This window comes from Pelodiscus sinensis, chromosome 30 (assembly GCF_049634645.1).
Source record: "Pelodiscus sinensis isolate JC-2024 chromosome 30, ASM4963464v1, whole genome shotgun sequence".
NCBI lineage: Eukaryota > Metazoa > Chordata > Testudines > Trionychidae > Pelodiscus > Pelodiscus sinensis.
This window is the reverse complement of record NC_134740.1, coordinates 11,547,244-11,571,927: the sequence shown is the minus strand read 5'-3', so window position 1 is coordinate 11,571,927 and position 24,684 is coordinate 11,547,244. Positions and strand designations below refer to the sequence as shown.

The following is a 24,684-nucleotide window of genomic DNA, read 5'->3' as shown; positions in this document are numbered from 1 at the left end:
TTTCACAGCAGGGCGGGGCTTGCCTAGGGAGGAGGGACTTCCTGTCCAGCTGCACCTTGGGCAGCGGAGTTCACCACTGGGACCAGAATGGCCAGAGTGGGGCATTGTGAGACAGCTCCTGGAGGCCCATCACAGTCGGCATCTGTGTCCACATGGATAATATCAACTGACCCGCTGTGCCACTCAGGGAATGGGTGTTCTCAGATAGGTGTGGCTGGGCATGTATGTGAAGACACATTCTTTCTGTGTGAAATCTTATTGAGTAAAACCAAAATGGGTTATGCTTAAATCTGGGGGGGGAGGAGTGATTCAACTTCGCACTGTACACTCCCAAGCACCACTCCCATAATTTGATACCACATAATCGCCCTCATCTCTGCTTCATTCAATAATTTAGTAAAGATGAGTCATTCCTACAGTCATAATCAAAGCAACAATCCCTGGCCTGATGGGGTGTGTCTAGACTACAGGGTTTTGTCGACAAAAGTGGACTTTTATTGACAAAACTATACCTGCATCCACACTGCCTTTGAGTTATGTCGACATAACGTTGACAAAACTCAGCAGTTTTGTCAACGTATGTAAACCTCATTCTACGAGGAATAATGCCTTTTATCGACAGAGTTCTGTCAATAGAAGGCATTATTGCATCTACACTGTCCTTTGTGTCCGCACTGTTATGTCGACAAAGCGGCTTGCTTTGTCGACAGAACTGGATGTAGTCTAGACGCTCTTTGTAGACAGAAGCTTTGTCGACAGTATCTGTCGACAACATTTCTCTCGACAAAACCCTGTAGTCTAGACACACCCTTAATGAGTATAGACACGTACCGTGGTATGAATGCCTGGCTTATAAAACCCGATCTCTCCAACTCCGAACAGGGTCTCCCGGTCTCAAAGGCCTAGCCACGGTCCCGGGTCAATTTATGCCTCAGGACAATTTCTGGCCCAAAGAACATGCTGGGCCAGTTCTTAAGCATCTAAAAGCATATAAAGAAGAGAAAAAATGAAAGAAAAGCTTGAGAGTAAAATTGTTAATGGAAACCAAGTGGCGCACCCCAGTCACCAAGTTCCTGGTGCAAGCAGAGGGGGAATGACTAGCTATCCTAAAAGTCTGTGGAGGGCATCCCAGATTAGTCTGTGGAGGGCATCCAAAATTTTTTTTGGAAGAGCAGATGCATTACCTAGACGTCGCAGTTTTTCTGGGATAATTCCGGGATCCCGGAAAAACTCCATAGTATACACAGACAGACAGACAGAACTCCTGTACTTTCCAGGACACAAGAATCAAATCATCAACTTGAAAAAAGTGATTTTTATTGACAAAACAAAAGATAAACTTGAGAAAGCAATCTCGGTGGCTAGATGTTACAGTGCAAGTAAGGAAAACAAATTAAAACACAGAGAAAAATCTCTGGGGACAATTCTTAGGTGATGAATGGGGGAAGGGAGGCACGGATTCACACAGAGCAGTTCATACCAAAACACAACAATAAAGACAAATACCCTGAGTGTGACTGGATACACATTTCCCCTTAATTTACTCATGATCCCATCTGAGTTCAGTCTACTTCCATACCCCGAATTCCTGTATGGATTTAAATGATCCTTTGTGTCTCAACTCCTGGCTTAACTCTCCCAACACACGAAAAAAACAGGGAAGATATCTTACACAATTCAAATTTCACTCCTCTTTCTCGATTGACTCGTCTGCCCCCCCCCCCCCCGCCACCCTTGCCAGCACTCTTGCTAGCTATCTGAGTTTCACTCCTGAGTGACTGAGTACGGGCTAGCACTCCTCTTGTCAGTCACAAGAACCATCTGGAATTTTTGTAGTATTAAACTTCTGGTGGCAATTGGAAAAATTGCCCACAGGGAGGTGTACGTTTTAGGAAAGCGTTCTCATTTTTAGCTTTTTTTTTCCTGTGACTTTTCAAGTTTTTTTCCTCTAGATAGCAGATTTGAATATGCAGTGCACCATAGATCTGGTCAAAAGGTGCAAAAACTTGCATATTTTGTGAAACATTTATGTTATTTGTGTGTATATTTATTTTTCTTATATTTCTCTTCCAATTCTCCTGACAGTTGTAGATCAAGTCACATTTTATTCAACTAGCAAAGTAGCATTTAAAAAAACAAGGACCTTCTGCCAAAGTTGAACAAAATGCCTGTAACTTTCCCTCTCTCCCACCCTTTTGACTTAATCTATTTTTAATGTGTCGAGTTACAACACTTCTATGCAACGGAGACCTTTCCTAATGTTTTGGTCAGGGCCCCCTTCACCTCTTTGTTCCTCAGCGTGTATATTACAGGGTTCAATGCTGGTGGCACAATTATGTTCATGAGGGTAATTATTTGATTGCTCTCTGAGGTGGAGCTAGACTTGACCCCCAGGTAGGTGATGAGGGCCAGCCCGTAGAACAAAGTCACCACCATGAGGTGCGAGGAGCAGGTGGAGAAGGCCTTACGTTTCCCCTCCGCGGATGGCACCTGGAGGACGGTGGAGAGAATGCGGATGTAGGACAGGATTGTCAATAGAAAAGGGCCCATGATGAATAGAACACACACAGTCAAGACCATGATCTCGTGTTTTGATGTGTCGGCGCAGGCCATCTTCAGCACGGGGGGGATGTCGCAGAAGAAATGATGGATGCGGCGGGAGCTACAGAAGGGAAGGCTCAAGACCCACGTGGACGGAGAAAGTGCCATTGCGATGCCTAAGAACCACGAAGCCCCCGCAAGTTGTACGCACACCCGACCACTCATAATGGTCATGTAGTGCAAAGGGTGGCAGATGGCCACGTAGCGGTCGTAGGCCATTGCCGCGAGAACAAAGCATTCTGTGAGGCCTGTGATGGTGTAGGCGTACATCTGGGCTGCACATCCCACAAAGGAGATGGTCTTTTCCTCCACCAGGAGGTGAACCAGAAGCTGAGGGACCATGCTGGTGGTGCAGCACATTTCCACGAAGGAGAGGTTGACCAGGAAGAAATACATGGGGGTGTGGAGGGAGGGATTCAGCTTTATCAGGAGGATAACGAGCAGGTTCCCCATTAGGATGAGGAGGTAGATGAGCAGCAGAAGGAGAAACAGAAGGATTTGCAGCTTGTTGAGGTAGGAAAACCCCACCAGGATGAACCCGCTGGAGATGGTCTCGTTCTCGCCAGGGTCTCCGTTGGAATAGATCATCAGTCGGGGTGACAACGAACGATATGCCGGAGATGACTCTGAGCCCTGCTAAACACATGCAAGTGAATCCCACAATTCGTACAGTCTCTTGGGAGCCTTGACTTTCAACCTGGCTGTAATTCAGTTTATAAATGTGTACCTGGGCTCCATCGCCAGCAGGAGGGAACAGCAGGGCTTGGGTGGGAGGCCAAGGAAGCCGTGCCCACAGAGATCAGCCATTAATATACAGGAAAACACGAAAGTCATGAAGGACGCACACAGTCTGTGGAGAGAGGGAGGGCGGGTAAATTCAGTGACAAGAGACCAGCACTTAACTCTTGGACATTAGGTGCAGAGCCTTTGCTGTCGGGGTGTTGATCCTAGGAGTGGATTCTGTTATTAGAAGAGATCACACACAGGCAGCTTTTGAGAGGAGCCTTTAACTACCTGACAGGGGGATCCAAAGAGGCTGGAGAGAGGCTGTTCTCAGTGGGGGCAGATGGCAGAACGAGGAGCAATGGGCTCAAGTTACAATGGGGGAGGTCTAGGTTGGAGATAAAAAATGTAAAAACAGCCAGACTGGGTCAGACCAAAGGTCCATCCAGGCCAGTTCCCTGTCTGCCGACAGTGGCCAATGCCAGGTACCCCAAATAGAGTGAACCAAGTGGTAATGATCAAGCGATCCCTCTCCTGCCATCCATCTCCATGCTCTGACAAACAGAGGCCGGGGACACCATTCCTTACCCATCCTGAATAATAGCCATTCATGGACCTAACCTCCATGAATTTGTCCAGCTGTTTTTTGAACCCTGTAATAGTTCTTCCCAACTCCTCAGGCAAGGAGTTCCACAGGTTGACTGTGTGCCGTGTGAAGAAGAACTTCCTTTGGTTTGTTTTAAACCTGCTGCCCATCACTTGCAGGCCCCTAGTTCTGATATTGTGGGAACAAGTAAATAACTTTTCCTTATTCACTTTTTCCACACCAGTCACGACTTTATACACCTCTATCAAATCCCCCTTTGTCTCCTCATTTCTAAGCTCTCTTCATATGGGACCCGTTCCAAACCCTAATCATTTCAGTGGCCCTTTTCTGAACTTTTTCTAATGACAAGATATCTTTTTTGAGATGAGACCACATCTGTACGCAGTATTCAAGATGTGGGCGTCCCATGGTTTTATATAAAGGCAATGTCTGTCTTATTCTCTATACCTTTTTCAATGATTCCTAACATCCTGTTTTCTTTTTTGACTGCCACTGCACACTGAGGGTACGTCTACACTACAGCGCTAGTTCGAACTAACTTAGTTCGAATTAGTTAATTCGAACTAAGCTAGTTCGAACTAACGCATCTAGAACTAAAAACTAGTTCGAACTAGCGTTTTGCTAGTTCGAACTAGTAAGTCCACATTGAGTGGACTCTGAACAGGGCTTAATGATGGCCGGAAGCAGTGCCGGCAGGGCATAAAAGGAGGACTTAGAGCGTGGAGATACTGTCTCAGGCTAGCCGAGGGCTGCGCTTAAAGGGTCCCGACCCCCACCCCGGACACACAGTTCTAAGGGGTGCCCCGCTTGCAAAGAAGTTCTGGCTTGGAGTGCCCTGAGTGCCCACACTGGGCACATCACACCACTCGGCCATCAGCCCGGCTGCACTTGCCGCAGGCTGCCATCTGGGGAGAGGGAGTAATTGGGGGGCTGCAGGAGAGCTTCCACCCCCAGAAGCCCGCAGAGCCAGCCCAGTCCTCCCCATCGGGGGCTCGTGCCCCATTCCTCCCTCACCTTCTTCCACTTGCCCTTCCCTAGCCCCCCTTCTTATTGATGTACAAAATAAAGCTAATGTTTCTTCCAACATTGACTCTGTCTTTATTGAAAAAAACTGGGGGAGACTGGGAAAAGGAGGTGGGAGAGGGGAAGAGAAAGGCTGGGAGAGGGGAGGGCAACTAACATGATCAGGGGTTGGGAACAGGTCCCAGATGAAGAGAGGCTACAGAGACTGGGACTGTTCAGCTTAGAAAAGAGGAGACGGAGGGGGGACAGGATAGAGGTCTCTAAAAGCAGGGGTTGGGTGGAGAGGGTGCATTCAGAAAAGTTCTTCATGAGTTCCCATAAAGAAGGACTAGAGGACACCAAAGGAAAGGACTGGGTAGCAGGCTTCAAACTAGTAAGAGAAAGTTGTTGTTGTTGTTGCCAAAGCAAATAGTTAACCTGTGGAACTCCTTGCTGCAGGAGGCTGTGAAGGCTAGAACTAGAACAGAGTTTAAAGGGAAGTGAGATCAAGTGATGGAGGTTGGGTCCATGGAGTCCTATTAGCCAGAGGGTAGGAGTGGTGTCCCTGCCCAAAGTTTGTGGAAGGCTGGAGAGGGATGGCACGAGACAAATGGCTTGGTCATTGTCTTCGGTCCATCCCCTCCAGGGTCCCTAGGGTTGGCCGCTGTTGGCAGAGAGGCTACTGGGCTAGATGGACCTTTGGTCTGACCCAGGACGGCCATTGTAAGCTCAGGGCTCAGGGTCGGGGGTCTCAGTGGACCCCCTTGATTTTCATGCACACCTGGTCCTGGGTGGCCAGGCTGGCAGCTCTCCTGCCCTAGACGGCCACTTTCCTGTGCCTAGTGCGGAGATCGTGGACGAGGTCCACGATGTCCGCACTAGCCCAGGAAGGTGCCCGCCTCTTGCGGTCCAGGGCAAGCTCCCGGGAGCCGCCAGCCTGGTCCCGGCAAGAGGGGGTGGGCTGGGAGGCATCGGGTGGGTGGCTCTGTGCCGTGCCAGGTGCAGGGTCTGCTAGCTGGGTGCTGGCAGGCTTGCACCTGGCACGGGCACCGTAGCCAGCCCGTGCCCCTTTAAGGGGTCCGGGGCCGGGAGGGGGGCATAGAGTTTCCCTGGTGTTGGCCAGAGTGGCCACCAGGGAAACCTGGGGAGGGCTAGCCTCCCACTAGTTCGAACTAAAGGGCTACACAGCCCTTAGTTCGAACTAGCTAGTTCGAACTAGGCGTTAGTCCTCGTAAAATGAGGTTTTCCTAGTTCGAACTAAGCGCTCCGCTAGTTCGATTCAAATTCGAACTAGCGGAGCGCTAGTGTAGCGCATAGGAAAGTTAGTTCGAACTAACGTCCGTTAGTTCGAACTAACTTTCTAGTGTAGACATACCCTGAGTGGATGTAACTATCCACGATGACTCCAAGATCTCTTTCCTGATTAGTTGTAGCTAAATTAGACTCCATCATACTATAGGTATAGTTGGGGTTATTTTTTCCAATGTGCATTACTTTACGTTTATCCACATTAAATTTCATTTGCCATGTTGTTGCCCAATCACTTAGTTCGGTGAGATCTTTTCAACGTTCTCCACTGTCTGCTTTGGTCGTAACTGTCTTGAGTAGTGTAGTGTTGTCTGCAAACTTTGCCACCTCACTGTTTACCCCTTTCTCCAGCACATTTATGAATAAGGTGAGTAGAAGTGGTCCTAGGACTGACCCTTGGGGGACACCACTAGTTACCCATCTCCATTCTGAAATTTTACCATTTATTCCTACCTTTTGTTTCCTGTCTTTTAACCAGTTCTCAATCCATGAAAAGACTTTCCCTCTTATCCCATGACATTGTAATTTATGTAAGAGGTTTTGGCGAAGGAGCTTGTCAAAGGCTCACTGGAAATCTAAGTACGCTACATCCACTGTATCATCCTTGTCCACATGTTTGTTGACCCCTTCAATGAACTCAGATTACTAAGACATTATTTCCCTCTACAGAAACGACGCTGACTTTTGCCCATCAAGTTACATTCTTCTATGTGTCTGACAATTTTATTTTTTACTGTTGTTTCAGCTAATTTGCCGGGTGCTGAAGTTAGACTTACCAGTCTGTAAGTGCCAGGATTGCCTTTAGAGCCCTTTTTAAATATTGGCATTACATGAGCTTACAAGAAGCTAACAAGAAGGAAGCTGACAAGAAGTGGAAACTTGTACAGATGATGCGGGAGGAGTATAAATATATTGCTTGAGAATGCAGGAGCGTTATCAGGAAGGTGAAAGCGCAATTGGAATTGCAGCTAGCCAGGGATGTGAAGGGGAACAAGAAAGGTTTCTACAGGCCTGTTAGCAATAAGAGGGTGATCAGAGAGGGTGTTGGGCCCTTACTGGATGAGGGAGGTAACCTAATGACAGATGATGTGGGAAAAGCTGACGTACTCAATGCTTTCTTTGTCTCTGTCTTCACGGACAAGGTCAGCTCCCAGACTAATGCACTTGATAACGCAATAGGGGAAGGAGCTGGACAGCCCTTGGTGGGGAAAGAATAAGTTAGAAACTATTTAGAAAAGCTAAACACACAAATCCATGGGCCCAGATTTAATGCATCCGAGAGTACTCAGGGAGTTGGCAAATGTCATTGCGGAGCCTTTAGCTATTATCTTTGACAAAGTCGTGGAGATCGAGAGAGATCCCAGATGACTGGAAAAAGGCAAATGTAGTGACCATCTTTAAAAAAGGGAAGAAGGACAATCCAAGGAACTTCAGACAAGTCAGCCTCACCTCAGTCCCTGGAAAAATCATGGAGGGGATCCTCAAGGAATCCATTTTGAAGCATTTGGAAGAGGGGAAAGTGATCAGGAATAGTCAACATGACAAATCTGATTAGCTTCTATGATGAGGTAATTGGCTCTGTGGACATGGGAAAGTCAATGGATGTGATCTACCTTGACTTTAGCAAAGCTTTTGATACGGTCTCCCACAATATTCTTGCCAGCAAGTTAAGGAAGTATGGGTTGGATAAATGGACTGTAAGATGGATAGAAAGCTGGCTAGACAGTCAGGCCCAACAGCTAGTGATCAATGGCTTGATGTCAGGTTGGTGGTCAGTTTCTAGCGGAGTACCCCAAGGGTCCGTTCTAAAACCAATTTTGTTCAACATCTTTATTAATGACCTGGATCAGAGGATGGGTTACACCTTCAGCAAGTTTGCAGATGGCACTAAGCTAGGGGGAGAGGTAGGTATGCTGGAGGGCAGGGAGAGGGTCCGAAGTGACCTAGACAAATTGGAGGATTGGGCCAAAAGAAATCTTAAGAGGTTCAACAGGGACAAGTGCAGAGTCCTGCCCTTGGGACGGAAGAATCCCAAGCATTGCTACAGGCTGGGGACCGACTGGCTAAGTAGAGCACATGACCTATGAGGAGAGGCTGAGGGATTTGGGTTTTTTCAGAACCCTTGGGTGAATGCCATCTGGTCCTGGTGACTTGTTACTGTGAGGTTTATCAGTTTCTTCCAAAGGCTCCCTGGATGACACCTCAATCCGGGGCAGTTCCTCAGATTTGTCACCTACAAAGGATGGCTCAAGTTTGGGACTCTCCCTCATCCTCCGCTGTGAAGCATGAAGCATGAAGCAAAGAAATCGTTTAGTTTCTCCACAGGGACCTTATCATCTCTGAGTGCTCCTTTAGCATCTCAACGGTCCAGAGGTCCCACTGGCTCTTTAGCCGGCTTCCTGCTTCTGATGTACTTAAAAAACATTTTGCTCTTACTCGTTGAATTTTTGGCTCGCTGCTCTTCCAACTCTTTTTTGACTTTTCTTATTACATTTTTGCACTTAATTTGGCAGAGTTTACGCTCTTTTCTGTTTTCCTCACTAGGATTGGACTTCCACTTTTTAAAAGATGCCTTTTTATCTCTCACTGCTTCTTTGAGATGGTTGTTAAGCTACAGTAGCTCTTTTTTACATCTTTTACTGTGTTTTTAAATTTCGGGCATACATTTAAGTTGGGCCTCTATTATTCTTAGGAAAACTATGTCTGTAGGTGGATGGGGAAGCACTGGGATGGGTTTCATAGGGAGGGGCTGGAATCTCCATCCCTAAAGGTTTTGAAGTCCCGGCTTGACCAAGTCCTGGCTGGGTTGATTGAGTTGGGGTTGGTCCTGCCTTGGGCAGGGGTAGGACTCGATGCTTCCTGAGGTCTCTGCCTGCCTTGGGATTCTAGGATTCTAACCAAGGCCCACCTCAAAAAAAACCATGAACCTTCAGATTCAAAGGGGGGTGATGAGGCTTGGAGAACAGAGGGGAGTGAAGATGAGAGAAGGGAGAGGCAAAAAACAACACCAGCAACACAAGACCAAAACCAGCAAAACACCCGGACGTGGTGTTGATCGTGTTTGGTCCTCATCTGTCTCTCTTGTGGGCATTATGGAAATCTAGGACCCCCACTTCCCCTGGTGCAAGTTATCATGACCCCCATCAAGCTAGGCTCTTACAGGGACCCAGGAGAAACCGAGTTGAATTGAGAAGGACAGATAACAGAGACCAAGAACTGGTGTATGAACAGACGGGCCAGCTCCCCCTCAGTCTCGGACACACATGGAGGCTCTCAACGCCAGTGAAGAAGATCAAAATGAACCAGGGCCGTGAGCTCGCTGCGGTTGCAGACAAGGACATGACGCCTATGGGGATCCTTGGGAGAACGGCCGGGGGCTTCGGTCAACCCTACATAACCTACCTCGTTGGAGCAGAGCGGTTCCATCTCCTCGCAGCAGACGCTGGACGTGCTGAGGGAACAGGGGGTTTTGTTTCCTTCCCTGGCCTCTGGGAGCTAGTCCCCGAAGGAAATCACCTGTCCCAGTCCTGTCTGGAACGGCAGCAAAACAACAGTCCCCGGGCCAGTTACTGAATAGCAAATTGCACCATTGCCACCTTGTGTATTTTCCGAGGAAAATCACCCTGGGATTTGCTAAGGTTGGCAACTTGAGTGACATGGCTTTGTCTGGCAGGAGGATGCTCTGTTGCAGGCAACACAGCACAGAGAAAGAGGCGGGGCAGGGGCGATTCCGGGGGCTTGTGGCTGAAGATCCAGGACACTCAGGCCCCACTCTTGTCTCAGAGACACAATGAAACCCGAGGTGCTCTGAGTCCCAGCCCCACCTGCTCTAACCATTACGCCCCACTGCCAGAGCTGGGCACAGACCCCAGGAGCCCTCACTGCCAGCCCCCCTACCCACAGGGCCCATTTCCTTTCTCTAGGGCCAACCCCATAGCGCAGTCAGTTTGCAGCGGGACCAGAATCAGGGCGAGCTCCCAGGGAGTTAGAACAAACTCGGTGTGGGAGCACAAGGGCAGGGGGCGGGTACAGTGGGGAGCTGCTTAAGTTGCTCAGTTTGGGGCATATACCCTCCTAGTCAGTACAGCTGGAAGTGCCCCAGCCTGGCACTAGGGGGCGCTGAGGGGCTGGGCTGGGTGTGCTCTGTAGGACAGTCTCAGGCAGGTAGATCCCATTGTCCTAGCCTGGCACTAAGGGGCGCTGAGTGACAGGACTGGGCTGGGACGGCTCTGTAGGCCAGTCTCAGGCAGAGGTATCCCATTGCCCCAGCTCAGCAGCAGGGGGTGCTGCATAGATGGGAACAGGGCATGTGGCTCATTTTCCTCGAGGGGGCAATGCTGACCCCAGAGCCCCAGCCCAGCCCCAAAGGGTGACACGCTGCACAGACCTGGAGCTGTCACTGGGGGGGGGGGGGGCGCTGTTCTCTCTGGGTCCAGGCTGACAGGGTCCCCTATGGCCCCTCTGCCACAAGTAGCTGAATGTGGCCTTGGCAGTGGGCCTGACTGGCTCTCAGGGGTCCTGGGCTATAAGGGGTGCTGTCCCCTAGGCCTGGCTGCTGAGCCATAGTGACCCACCACAGAGGACGGGGAACTGTGTCGGGTGGGAGTCACTAAGTACTGGGGTATAGCAGGGCAGTGGGGATGTAGGTTAGGAGTGAGCAAAACTCTGGGAAAACAAGACAGTAATGGGACTGCCAGGTATTCGTATCAGGCCCTAGCAGGTCCTCCCTTTGCCAATTGAACAAAAAGACGAGGGGTGGCCATTTCTATAGCATGTATTCTCTTTTACCAAAGCGTGTCAGTGGTGACTGTGAGTGTAACATGGGAAACTGAGTCACACATTCACCCCCAGTTGGGCTGGATCCCTTGTGCCTTCATTTCAGACAGAATTTGCATCATTTATAACATCGGGATATCGTTTCCTGCCTGGCAAGTAATCAGAGACAAGGCAAAATCGATAAACAGTCCTGAGTGACCTAACTTCAGTAACTCGCTCTCCTGGTTTGGTCTCCTTTGCTGGTTTCCAGAGCAATTTGTGTACCTTTTTCTGATTCTTTTTTCAGAAGAGGCTTTTCTGAAATTTAACCCGTTTACACTGGGCCAAATTTTGGAAAACCTCATCTTTTGGAACAGGTTTCAGGGCTTCAGAAAGAGCGCATCTGCTCTTCTGAAAAACATTTCAGAAGAGCAGATGCGTTACCTAGATGTGGCAGAGCTTTCCTGGGATACTTCTGGGATCCCGGAAAAACTCAGTAGTGTAGACACAGCCTCACTCTGAGGCCTGCAGATACACACAGACAGACAGATCTTCTAGGACACAAGAATCAAAGCATCACCTTAAAAAAGTGATTTTTATTAGCAAAAGATAAACATGATGAAGCATCTTCGGTTGTGAGATGTTGTAGCACAACTAAGGAAACCAAATTACAACAGAGAGAAAATCTCTGGGGACAACTCTTAGACGGTGAATGGGGGAGGGAGGCACAGATTCACACAGAGCAGTTCAAACCAATCCGCAAAAATAAAGAAAATTATCCTAATCATGTCTGGATACATTTTTCTTCTTTATTTACTCATGATCCTATCCGAGTTCAGTCCATTTCCATGCCCCGAATTCCTTGGGGCCATCGGAGTCCTGCCTGGGTTTAAATGATCCTTTATCTCTCAACTCCTGGCTTAACTCTCCCAACACACAAAGAAAACAGGCAAGATACTTATACAATTCAAATTTCACCCCTCTCTCTTGATTGAGTCTTCCATCCCCCTCCTTTGACAACACGCTTGCTAGCTATCTGAGTTTAACCTCTTAGTGACCGGGTACGGGCTAGTACTCCTCCTGTCCGTCACAAGAACCATCTGGAGTTTTTCCGTATTAAACTTCTGGTAGCAATTAGAAAAATTGCCCACAAGGAGGTGAATGATTTAGGAAAGATTTCTCATTTTCACCTCTTCGTTTTCTTTGACTTTTCAACCTTTTTTCCTCTAGAAAAATAAGGATGCTTCCTTGACCACCTTTGAATACGTAATGCACCTTAGATCTGGTCAAAAGGTGCAAAACCTTGCACATTTAATCAAACGTTTATATTATTTTTGTGTATATTTATTTATTTCATATTTCTCTTCCAATTCTCCTGGCAGGTGTAGACCAAGTTGCATTTTATTCAACTGGCAAAGTAGCATTTTAAAAAACAAGGCTCTTCTGTCAAAGTTGAACGAAATGGCTGTAACTTTCCTTCTCTCCCACCCTTTTGACAAAATCCATTTTTAATTTATCGATTTTCAACAGTTCTGTGCAACGGAGACCTTTCCTAATGTTTTGATTAGGGCCCCCTTCACCTCTTTGTTCCTCAGTGTGTATATTATGGGGTTCAACACTGGCGACACAATTATGTTCATGAGGGCAATTATTTGATTGCTCTCCGAGGTGGAGCTAGACTTGACCCCCAGGTAGGTGATGAGGGCCAGCCCGTAGAACAAAGTCACCACCATGAGGTGAGAGGAGCAGGTGGAGAAGGCCTTACGTTTCCCCTCTGCGGACGGTACCTTGAGGACGGTGGAGAGAATGCGGATGTAGGACAGGATTATCAATAGGAAAGGGCCCATGATGAACACAACTGTCACAGTCAAGACCATGATCTCGTTTTTCGATGTGTCGGAGCAGGCCATCTTCAGCACGGGTGGGATGTCGCAGAAGAAGTGGCGGATGCGATTGGAGCCACAGAAGGGCAGGCTGAAAATCCACGTAATCTGAGCTACTTCCACCGAGATGCCAAAGAACCAAGAAGCCCCCGCGAGCTGTGCACATGCCCGGCCACTCATGATGGTGGTGTAGTGCAAGGGGTGGCAGATGGCCGCGTAGCGGTCGTAGGCCATGGCTGCGAGGAGGCAGCATTCCGTGAGGCCCGTGATGGTGATGACGTACATCTGGGCTGCACAGCCTGTGAGGGAGATGGTCTTTTCCTCCACCAGGAGGTGAACCAGCAGCTGAGGGACCACGCTAGAGGTGAAGCAGATTTCCAGGAAGGACAGGTTGACCAGGAAGAAATACATGGGGCTGTGGAGGGAGGGGTTCAGCTTTACCAGGAGGATAACAAGAAGGTTCCCCGTCAGGGTGAGGAGGTAGATGACCAGCAGCAGCAGAAACAGAAGGATTTGCAGCTCGTGAAGGTAGGAAAACCCCACCAGGATGAGTACAGCGGAGCCAGTCTGGTTCTCTCCTGAGTCTCTGTTGGAATAGATCACCTGTAGGGATGAGAAAGCGAGATACACTGGAGATGACACTGAGCCCTGCTAAACCCATGGAAGTGAATCCCACAATTCATACTTGTTTCCAGTCTGTTGGGAGCCTTGACCTTAAAACCCGCTGTAATTTTGGTTCAATCGCCAGCAAGAGTAAACCATAGTATTTGGGGGGGATGCCAATGAAGCCACAGCCACGGTCACCAAAGTGATTCCTCAAAAGCATGCGACTCCTGATCTCACTCGTCTCTCAGGGTATGTCTACACTACCCCGCTAGTTCGAACTAGCGGGGTAATGTATGCATACCGAACGTGTAAATGAAGCCCAGGATTTGAATTTCCCGGGCTTCATTTGCATAAGCCGGCCGGCACCATTTTTAAATGCCGGCTTGTTCGAACCCCGTGCCGCACGACTACACGCGGCACGGGCTAGATAGTTGCCTAGGGAGGTTGTGGAATCTCCATCACTGGAGATATGTGAGAGCAGGTTGGACAGACACTTGTCAGGGATGATCTAGATGGTGCTTGGTCCTACCGTGAGGGCAGGGGACTGGACTCGGTGACCTCTTGAGGTTCCTTCCTGTTCTAGTGTTCTAGGATTCTATGCAAGCATGATTCTGGGAGGCATTAACTGGTGTGTTCTGGGCAAGACACGAGAAGTCATTCTTCCACTCTACTCTGTGCTGGTTAGGCCTCAGTTGGAGTATTGTGTCCAGTTCTGGGCACCACATATCAAGAAAGATGTGAAGAAATTGGAGAAGGTCCAGAGAAGAGGAACAAGAATGATGAAAGGTCTAGAGAACATGAGCTATGAAAGAAGACTGAAAGAATTGAGTTTGTTTAACTTGGAAAAGAGAAGATTGGGAGGGGACATGATGCGGTTTTCTAAAAGGAGGAGGGGGAAAACTTGTTTTCCTTCACCTCTGAGGACAGGACAAGAAGCAATGGGCTTAAACTGCAGCAAGGGAGGTTTAGGTTGGACATTAGGGAAAAGTTCCTAACTGTCAGAGGGTACGTCTACACTACAGCGCGAATTCGAACTAACTTAGTTCGAATTAGTTAATTCGAACTAAGCTAATTCGAACTAATGCGTCTAGAACTAAAAACTAGTTCGAATTAGCGTTTTGCTAATTCGAACTAGCGCGTCCACACTGATTGGACTCAGGGGGGCATTTAAGGATGGCTGAAACCTGTTCTGGCAGGGCATCAGGTCAGTAGTTGCGTTGTGTGGCTGCTGTCTGAGGCTATCTGAGGCTCGTGCTTAAAGGGACCCCCCCCCCCGGACAGCCGGTTCTCAGCTTTTCCGCTTGCTTGCCAACCTCGGCGAGGGACAGCAAAGCGTCGGTCTCTGTGCACGTCTGTGTTGGTGCTTCCCTTCGGGGACGCTGCCGCAGGTGGCAACATGGAGCCAGAGCTCGCCCTGCACCTTCTGGTGCACTTTCTGGACTTGCTTCTGCAAGCCTGCCACCAATGGCTCGAGGCTGCCTGGCACCACCTGGTGCACGTCAGCCCCCTACCTCTCCGCCTGGCTGCCCTGGGGGCCGTGGAGGAGCCGCGGTGGCGCCCCGGCACCGGCGTGCCCCGCCGCATCTGGCGTCTGGACACCAGCAGCGACTGGTGGGACCACATCGTCCTGGAGCGCTGGGAAGACCGACAGTGGACCCAGAACTTCAGGATGAGGAGGGACACCTTCCTGGAGCTCTGCGAGTGGCTCGCCCCTGCTCTGCACAGAAGGGACACTCGCATGAGACCCGCCATTCCCCTCCAGAAGCGGGTGGCCATCGCCCTCTGGAAGCTCTCCACGCCGGACAGCTACTGATCCATCGGGAACCAGTCCGGCGTGGGGAGATCCACCGTCGGAGCGGTGCTCATGCAGGTACGGCACTCGTCGGCCACTGCGCCGGGGCGGAGGGGGGCTGCGAGGAGGGGATGGGCCGCCCCAGGGACAAAGGGGGGGCGGGAGGAGGCGAAAGCGCCCCGCACCGGAGGGGTCGGGCTGTCCCGGCCGTACTACACGCTGCCCGGGGGGGTTGCTTCCGGGAGTGGGGCGCGGGGCACTGCCAGGGCACGAATGCTCCCAGCCACCTGGGCGCCCCACTGATTGGCGCTTTGCTGTGTCTCTCTCCCCAGGTGGTCAAATCCATCAACCGGGTGCTGCTCCGCAGGGTGGTCCGCCTCGCCGACCTGGACGCCGTCATCCGGGGATTCGGCGCCCTCGGCTTCCCCAACTGCAGGGGGGCCATCGACGGGACGCACATCCCAATCCGTGCCCCAGAACACCAGGCGTCTCGTTACGTGAACCGCAAGGGGTACTTCTCCATCCTCCTGCAGGCCGTGTGTGACCACCAGGGCCAGTTCACGGACATTAATGTGGGCTGGTCCAGCAAAGCACACAAAGCCCGGGTGTACCGCAACTCCTCCGTGTGCCAGCGGCTGCAGGACGGGACCTTCTTCCCCGACCGCCACATCAGGGTCGGGGACGTGGACATGCCCGTGTGCCTGGTGGGGGATGCCGCCTACCCACTGCAGCCGTGGCTGATGAAGCCCTACACGGGGCACCTCAATCCTTCCCGCCAGGCCTTCAATGCCAGGCTGACCAGGGCCCGCATCGTGGTGGAGGGGGCCTTCGGGTGACTGAAAGCCCGCTTTCGATGCCTCCTCACTCGTCTGGACCTGGCCGAGCACAACATCCCTCCCATGGTGGCAGCATTTTGTGTGCTCCACAATTTATGTGAGCGAAAGGGGGAGGCTTTCCTGCCAGCCTGGATGGCTGAGGCTGACCACATGGCTGTACACTATGGTCAGCCCCGCACCGCCGCCATCCGGGAAGCCCAGCGGGGGGCCGTCCGGATCCGGGAAGCCCTGCAGGAGAGCTTCCTGGTGGAGGAGGAGGACTGACCTCTCCCTGCATGCCCCACTGGGGCCTTCTTCCACCCTACCCCCCTTCCCCTTTCCCCTCACTACCTACTGTCAAATAAAGACACCTGTTTTTCAAACAAAAATGTCTTTTTATTTAACATAACTGGGGTGGGGGGTGGGAGGAAGAAGGGTGGGAGAGGGTAGGGGGAAACCTGGGATGAGGGAGCAGGAAGGGGAGGGAAGGGAGGAAGGGAAAGGAAAGCTCAGGGGTGGGAGTCCGGCTGCCTCTCCCATCTCGCCACACTGCGGGTCCGGGGGCGTCGGTGGGGAATGGTTGTGGAGGGTGGGGCAGGAGGGACAGGGGGTGTGGAGGAAGCAGGAGCGGGAGCATGGGGGGAGCTGGGGGAGCAGGGGGAGCTGGGGGAGCAGGGGGAGCAGGTGGAGCAGGAGGGGAAGCAGGGGGAGCAGGAGGAATTGGCAAGTGGTCCAGCAGGCTCTGGAGGTGGCCTCGCAGGGCACGGCCCTGCTCCTCCGGGGCCTCTAAGCTCCTCCGGCGCAGCCTCAGGTCCTCCTGGACCCAGTGGTCCTGGAGACGGAGCTGTTGCTCCAGGAACCGGAGGTGCCACCTCTGGTACTCCTCCTGGTTCCTGGCTCTCCTGCTTGCCCGGGCGCGGGCAGCTGCTGCAGGCGGGGTGGTACACCTTGCAGGCCCAGGTGCTGCGGCTGTGGTGAAACAAGACCAGCGGTCAATTACCCCAGGGGCCCAGGTGTGTGAAACCCAGCTCCCCTCTGCAAGGCCAGGGCCCCTGCAGGATCCCCAGCTGCTGCTCTGTGGTGGGCAAGGCCCAGACGCACGGTCCCGGGGCTCCCTTTCGCCCCAGCCCCCCGTACACATAAGGGGAGCAAGATGGTACTCACAGGTGGACGCCTCCTCGGCCTCGGACGACACAGACGAGCAGCTCTGTGGGGTGCCTCGGGGGTCCCGGGTCCTGGGCAGGCTGCCGGCAGGCTCCTGGCTCTCGGAGCCCTTCTACTCCTCCTCCTCCGTCTCCTGGAGCGGTCCCTCTGCTCCGGGGTCTATCACGTCTCGGGGGGCAGGGACGGCATGAGCCCCCAGGAGGTGGTCCAGAGCCAAAAACTGGGGGCACGCCTCCGGGTCAGCCCCTGGCTGGCAGGCCCAGGAGTAGGACTGCCGCAGGTCCTTTATTTTCCAGCGCACCTGCTCCCGGCTGCGCTGGTGGCCCCTGGCGGCCAGGCTGGCAGCCATGCAGCCATAGACTGCCGCGTTCCTGTGGCTAGTGCAGAGATCGTGGACATTGGAGGCTTTCCCCCAAACCTGGATGAGGTCCACGATCTCCGCACTAGACCATGCGGGCGCCCACCTCTTGCGGCTCCGGGCAGGGTCCTGGGAGCTGCCAGGCTGGTCCCGGGAAGAGGGGGAGGGCTGGGTTTCCTCGGGTGGCTGGCTCCTGGGTGTCAGGTGCAGGGTGTGCTGGCACGTGTGCTGGCAGCCGTGCAACTGGCACAAACTGTGTAGCCAGCCCGTGGCCCTTTAAGGGCTCCGGGGCCGGGAAGGGGGCAGTAGAGTTTGCCTGGTGTTGGCCAGAGTGGCCACCAGGGCAAGCTGGGGAGGGCTAGCCTCCCACTAGTTCGAATTAAGGGTCTACACAGTCCTTACTTCGAACTAGTAAGTTTGAACTAGGCTTAATCCTCGTAAAATGAGGATTACCTAGTTCGAACTAAGCGCTCCGTTAGTTCGATTTAAATTCGAACTAACGGAGCGCTAGTGTAGTGCCTATGAAAGTTAGTTCGAACTAACTTTGTAGTGTAGACATACCCAGAGTGGTTAAGCATTGGAATAAATTGCTTAGGGAAGTTGTGGAATATTTAAGAGTAGGTTAGATAAATGTCTATCAGGGATGGTCTAGATAGTACTCGGTTCTGCCATGAGGGCAGGGGTCTGGACTCGATGACCTCTCAAGGTCCCTTCCAGTCCTAGTATTCTATGATTCTAGACAGCATCCTTTTCTTGGCAGAAGCTACACAATTTGAGCTAGGCAAATTGTGTAGTGTATTCTGAGTCTAAGTTCAAAGACAAATTTCCAAATAAGACACTGTGCCATCAAATCCGTTAACCCTTGTGGAACAAGAGTTACAGGGATGCTGGAATAGTGGGTGCTTTTAAAAACACAGCATTGTTACTTTAGGATACTTCCAGTTTCCTGAAATAGCAACTCCGTATAGCGGTACCCTGAGGCTGAGAAGCAGGGGCTTGAAAAATGGGTCTTGACAAAGCCCTGGTTGAGATGATTGAGTTGAAGGGTACATCTAGACAACAGAATTTTGTCGACAGAGGCTTTGTCAACAGATACTGTCGACAAAGCTTCTGTCGACAAAGAGCATCTAGACTACATTCAGTTCTGTCGACAAAGCAAGCCGACATGACAGTCGACATGACAGTGTAGATGCAATAATGTCAACTCTGTCGACAAAAGGTGTTATTCCTCGTAGAATGAGGTTTACCACCATCGACAAAACTGCCGAGTTCTGTTGACGTTATGTGTAGACCCAGGTATAGTTTTGTCAACAAAAGTCCACTTTTGTTGACAAAACCCTGTAGTCTAGACACAACCTGATTTGGTCCTGATTTGGGCAGGGGGCTGGACTTGATGACTCCTGTGGTCTCTTCCAGCCCTAGGGTTCTATGATGTATCTTGCATGCAGAACAAAATTTATTCTGCACATGGTTGGATGGAGTCCATGATTCTCACCAAACTGACTTTACTGAGGTCCAAATACAAGACCCGCCTCAGAAAACAACATTAACCCCCAGATTCAAAGGAGGGAGATGAGGGTTGGAGAACTCAGGGGGAAAAGACGAGAGGAGAGAGGCAAAAAAGAAAGAGGCAAAAAACCAATGCCATCCACACAAGACCAAAAACAGCAAAGTGAACTCTGGCATGGTGGTTGGTTCTCATCGGTCACTCTCAGAAAACTGAGAGCCAGAGTTCCCTTCCATGCAAGTTATCATGATGCCCATCAAGCCGAGTTCTTACAGGGCCCCAGGAGAGGTACCCGAGTTGAATTCAGGACAGATTCAGAGACTAAGAACTACTGTGTGAACAGACAGGCGGCCAGGGGGCTGGAGGTACTAGATAGATACACACACACACACACACACACACACACACACACACACACACACACACACACACAGCACTTGGGCTCAGACACAGATGAAGGCGCTCAATGCCAGTAGGAATGATGGGATCCAGAACATGATTTCACCCTGGTTGTAGACTGGGACACGAGGCCAACAGACCTCCTTAGGCCAACAGCCGGGGGCTTCGGTCCTTCAGAGGTAACCTACCTTGTTTGCAGAGAGCGGTTCCATCTCCTCGTGGCCAGCACTGGATGTGCTGAATGGAACAGAGGGGTTTTTGTTTCCTTCCATGGCCTCTGGGCGCTAGTCCCCGAAGGAAATCACCTGTCCCAGTCCTGTCTGGAACGGCAGCAAAACAACAGTCCCCGGGCCAGTTGCTGAATACTAATTTGCACCATCGCCACCTTGTGTATTTTCCAAGGAAAATCACCCTGGGATTTGCTAAGGCTGGCAACTTGAGTGACATGGCTTTGTCTGGCAGGGGGATGCTCTGTCCCAGGCAACACAGCACAGAGGCAGGGGCAATTCCCAGGGCTTGTGGCTGCAGGTCCAGGATACTCAGACTCTGGGCCTACTCTTGTCTCAGAGACAGGCTGAGACCCCAGGAGCTCTGAGTCCCAGCCCCAACTGCTCTAACCATTACACTCCACTGAGGCACAGACCTTCTTAGTCGGTGCTGCTGGTAAAACCCCAGGCTGGCGCTAAGGGGCGCTGAGGGGCTGTGCCGGGAGGGCTCTGTAGGCCGGTCTCAGGCGGGTGAATCCCAATACCCCAGCTCAGCAGCAGGGGGTGCTGAGCGACAGGGAACAGGGCGTGTGGCTCATTCTGGAACAGTGCCCTCTGGTGGGGCAGGGCTGCACAGAGCTTAGTGAGCTGATGGGAAGGTTTGCTCCACGATATGGGGAACGAGGTACTGCAGGAAGGATTAGAGAAGTGGCCCAGGGAGGGGCTCGTGCTCAGGGGCAAGGGCCGAGCGACACGGCCTGCTCGGGTCTGCCCCCTCCTATAGAGCCCTGGGCCAGAACCCGGAGCAAATGGGTGGGACCGGGTTCCTCCCAACTCTCCTCAACCCCCCCCCCCCCCGCCCGGCTGGAAGGCCCAGCAGGGACTGGAGAAAGAAGGACACTGGACTGGCCAATGATGAATGAGGCTCTGGTAGCAGTGTACCCTGGCCTTCATGGCAGTAATTAGGGACACTGCAAGCCTCTGAGGCCCACAAGAACCCGCCAGGAAGTGCAGGACCCACAGGGCTTAGCCCCAGACTTTGCCACACTTGCAAGGACGAGAGGTGGGCATTTCTGTGGGATGTACCCTCTTTTACCACATTGTGTACGTGATGGTCATGAGGGTAGCATGGGAAATTGAGTCACACATCCACTCCCCCCATTGAGGCTGTATCTGCTGAGCCTTTATTTCGGACAGAATTAGCGTCATGTCTAACAGTGGGACATTGTTTCCTGCCTGAGGAGTAACCACAGTCAAGGTGGAATCAGTAAACGGTATCGAGTAACCTTACTTTAGTAACCTGTCTCCTAGTTTGGTAATGTGGTCTTCTTTGTAGTTTTGTAGACCAGTATTTCTCCAGCGTTGGGCCTCTTTGAAATGTATTCTCCTAGGGTATGTCTAGACTACATGCCTCTGCCAACAGAGGCATGTAAATCAGACATACCGACATAGTCAATGAAGTGGGGATTTAAATATCTCCCGCTTCATTAAAATAAAAATGGCCGCCATGCTGTGCCGGCTCAGCTGATTGTTGGCACAACACAGCAGTCAAGACGCAGATTGGTTGACAGGGAAAGCCGTTGTCGACAGATCCCTTATGCCTCGTGAAACGCGGTTTACAGGATTGGTCGACAACGGCTTTCCCTGTCGACCGATCCATGTCTTGATTGCCGCGTTGTGATGACAATCAGCTGAGCCGGCACAAGGCGGTGGCCATTTTTATTTTAATGAAGCTGGGGATATTTAAATCCCCGTTTCATTTACTATGTCGGGTGGTCTAATTTACATGCCTCTGTCGGCAGAGGCATGTAGTCTAGACATACCCCTACATGTTCTCTTTCATAAATGCTTCAGTTTACCCCCAGTCTTTATCCAATGCATTAGCCATTAAATTTCCCCTGCCGTGTACGTTGCCCATGCGCAAATGTGAACAACCATTCACACCTACCATTTTCTTGCGGACTGTTATTTCTGGGTCACGTTTCTGGGTCTCAGCTCCTAAATTTCCCAGAGAAAGGGTTGGTTTTGGGGTTATTCTTACAGGCATGGAACATTTCCAACATCACTCATTTCTTCTCTTCCCAACAAGACTTTTGTTTAATCAAAGCAGAAATTAGTAGCAGAGAGAAATAAAAAAGGCACCTACAGCCACCCCGTACTTCTCCTAATCTTTCTGCATTGTAAGCTTCCTACAAATGCCTGATAGGGCTAGTTAGAGAATGAAGACAGGTAGTCATGTCAATGCTGAGTCAGAGATTTTTTATTTGGTATGTGTTCTACATGGGCAGCGACATAAGCTGATGAGCAAACAAATTAGTGTCGCTCATCAGAGGAGTGTAGAAAAGTATGCACAATTTGTACCATATTCTCTGGCATTTGCTGCAATATTGTAGTACATCAATACAGACCTCTTGTGGTTCTGGACACAGCTCACATGTAGTACGAAATAGGCACAGTGCTTCTCCAACTCCAAAACCACCATTAAGCACAATCTGATGCTAGATCACGATCACTTGCCTTGTGAAGTGGTAAACAACGAATCTGCCCTGTCCACTGTCATCAGACAATCCGAACTGCTTGCACAGACTTTGGCACCATGCAAAATGTCATGCAGGTCAAGCTATCTGCTGGAGTTATTGTTTAAGTTAATTGGGTTAGGCATTGAAATATTTAGTAGTAGAAACCAATCATCTGTGCAAAGGAATGTTAGTTAAAATTAGGACACAGAGAACCCTCGGTAAATCAAGAGACAGACAACAAGTAATCAACACAATCTGACCCGTATTGTACAACGCTGCATCAGACTGCCAGACCAGGAAAAGGAGATGCATAAATGGAGTGGGTTGGATTTTTTCAAGTATTAAACTTGTACTAATATTTGCTACACTTGCACAAACTGTGGTGAATGTTTAGTGAAATAACTTAAAAAACAACAAACAGTCTAGTAGCACCTTAAAGACTAACAAAACATGAAGGGTGTCTAGACTACATGGCTCCGAAGACGGAGCCATGTAAACTAGTTTACCCGACATAGTCAATGAAGTGGGGATTTAAATAATCCCTGCTTCATTAAAATAAAAATGGCCGCCGCGCTGTGTCAACAATCAGCTGATCCAGCACAGCAAAGCAGTCTAGATGCGGATCGGTCGACAAGGAACGCCTTTATCGACCGCTCCCTTATGCCTTGTGAAATTTCAAAGTCTGAAGATATAAAATCAGGACCCTGCTTAGCCTAAACTTTCTCATTTGACTGTTCAAAGAAGTTGAAATCGGGTGAAAAGGCTCTATCTGCTTTTCATGAATATTCAGATATGAAAAATGTGGGTTATTTTTGGTAACAAAACTTTCTTTTCCCATTGCCCTGAGTGGTTTCAGAACAGGACAAAGTTTGTTTTTCAATTACAAAAGTGAGGGACATTGTGAGTAATTATTTACCTTGAAATTAATTTACCTTTCCCCCCTTGATTAAACTAACTCGACTTTTCATTCTCTAATTCCTCTGCTATTATGAACCGATGTGCTTCTCTACTATTTTTCTCAAGGCTCCCTTCACTTCTTTGTTTCTCAGCGTGTAGATTAAGGGGTTTGACAATGGTATCAGAATTGTGTTCATGAGGGAAATCCATAGATCCCTGTCCTTAGTGGAGGTGGATTTGGGCACCAGGTACGTGAAAAGGGCAGTGCCGTAGAAGAAAGTCACCACCATGAGGTGAGAGGAGCAGGTGGAGAAGGCTTTACCCCTTCCCTCTGCTGACGGCAGCCTGAGGATGGTGGAGAGAATGAGGATGTAAGACAGGATTATCAACAAGAATGGGCATATGACAAACAGCGCTGACACAGTCAAGACCATGATCTCGTTTTTCGATGTGTCGGCGCAGGCCATCTTCAGCACGGGTGGGATGTCGCAGAGGAAGTGGTGGATCAGGTGGGAGCCACAGAAGGGCAGGCTGAAGATCCACGTGGTCTGAGCTACCTCCATTGAGACACCGATGAGCCACGAAGTCCCAGCGAGCAGCGCACACACCTGTCCGCTCATGATGGTCGTGTAGTGCAAGGGGTGGCAAATGGCCACATAGCGGTCGTAGGCCATAGCTGCGAGGATGCAGCATTCTGTAAGGCCCATGGTGGTGATGAGAAACAGCTGGGCAGCGCATCCTGCAAGGGAGATGGTCTTTTCCTCCACCAGGAGGTGAGCCATCAGCTGAGGGACCACGCTGGTGGTGTAGCTGATTTCCAGGAAGGACAGGTTCACCAGGAGGAAATACATGGGAGTGTGGAGGGAGGGGTTCAGCTTTACCAGAAGGATAATCAGGAGATTCCCCATCAGGATGAGCAGGTAGAGGACTAGAAGCAGCAGAAACAGAAGAATTTGCATCTTCTTAAGGTAGGAAAACCCCACCAGGATGAACTCCTTAGAGACGGTCTGGTTCTCGGCAGGGTTGCTCTGAGAATAGGTCATCTGCAGGGGTGACAGAGAAAAAGACCTAACCAATGGATGTGAATAAAAACTATCATATTGGTTTCCTTTTTTGGGAGGGGGGGGGAATGTCAGACTAAAACCTGCATCAATCATGGATATTAACATGTAAAGGGGTAGAACCACCATGACGCATAAAGTCATGTGGCTGTTTTGATATCAGTCCAGCTCTGACAGCAGATGGACTTTCTTTCTTTCTTTCTTTCTTTCTTTCTTTCTTTCTTTCTTTCTTTCTTTCTTTCTTTCTTTCTTTCTTTCTTTCTTTCTTTCTTTCTTTCTTTCGTTCGTTCGTTCGTTCGTTCGTTCGTTCGTTCGTTCGTTCGTTCGTTCGTTCACCCTACGGTCATGTTCACCAAATGCAATTGCTAAAAATGAGGGCAAATTCTCATTGACTTCTATCTTAATCACGCAACTAGTTATTCTAATACATGCATGCCACTGAAGTGAGAGCTCCTGTAAGTGAGGCCTGCTGAAAGAGGTT

General features: G+C 50.4%; 3 protein-coding genes across 3 annotated transcripts; all 3 read right to left on the bottom strand.

The window, feature by feature from the left end:
* Nucleotides 1-2,235: 2,235 nt before the first annotated feature.
* LOC102452599 (olfactory receptor 10A4-like) lies at nucleotides 2,236-3,189 on the bottom strand. The gene has a single exon (XM_006112322.2). It carries the CDS (start codon nucleotides 3,187-3,189, stop codon nucleotides 2,236-2,238), a length of 954 nt encoding a protein of 317 aa, XP_006112384.2.
* Nucleotides 3,190-12,519: 9,330 nt separating this feature from the next.
* On the bottom strand, nucleotides 12,520-19,792 carry LOC102452343 (olfactory receptor 10A4-like). The gene is made up of 2 exons (XM_075912158.1): nucleotides 19,709-19,792; nucleotides 12,520-13,482 (listed from the first exon to the last, which is right to left on the bottom strand). The coding sequence occupies exons 1-2, from the start codon at nucleotides 19,790-19,792 to the stop codon at nucleotides 12,520-12,522; spliced, it is 1,047 nt and encodes a 348-aa protein (XP_075768273.1).
* A 3,439-nt stretch (nucleotides 19,793-23,231) lies between these two features.
* On the bottom strand, nucleotides 23,232-24,185 carry LOC102452097 (olfactory receptor 10A4-like). The gene has a single exon (XM_006112320.3). The coding sequence runs from the start codon at nucleotides 24,183-24,185 to the stop codon at nucleotides 23,232-23,234; it is 954 nt and encodes a 317-aa protein (XP_006112382.2).
* Between the last annotated feature and the right edge of the window lie 499 nt (nucleotides 24,186-24,684).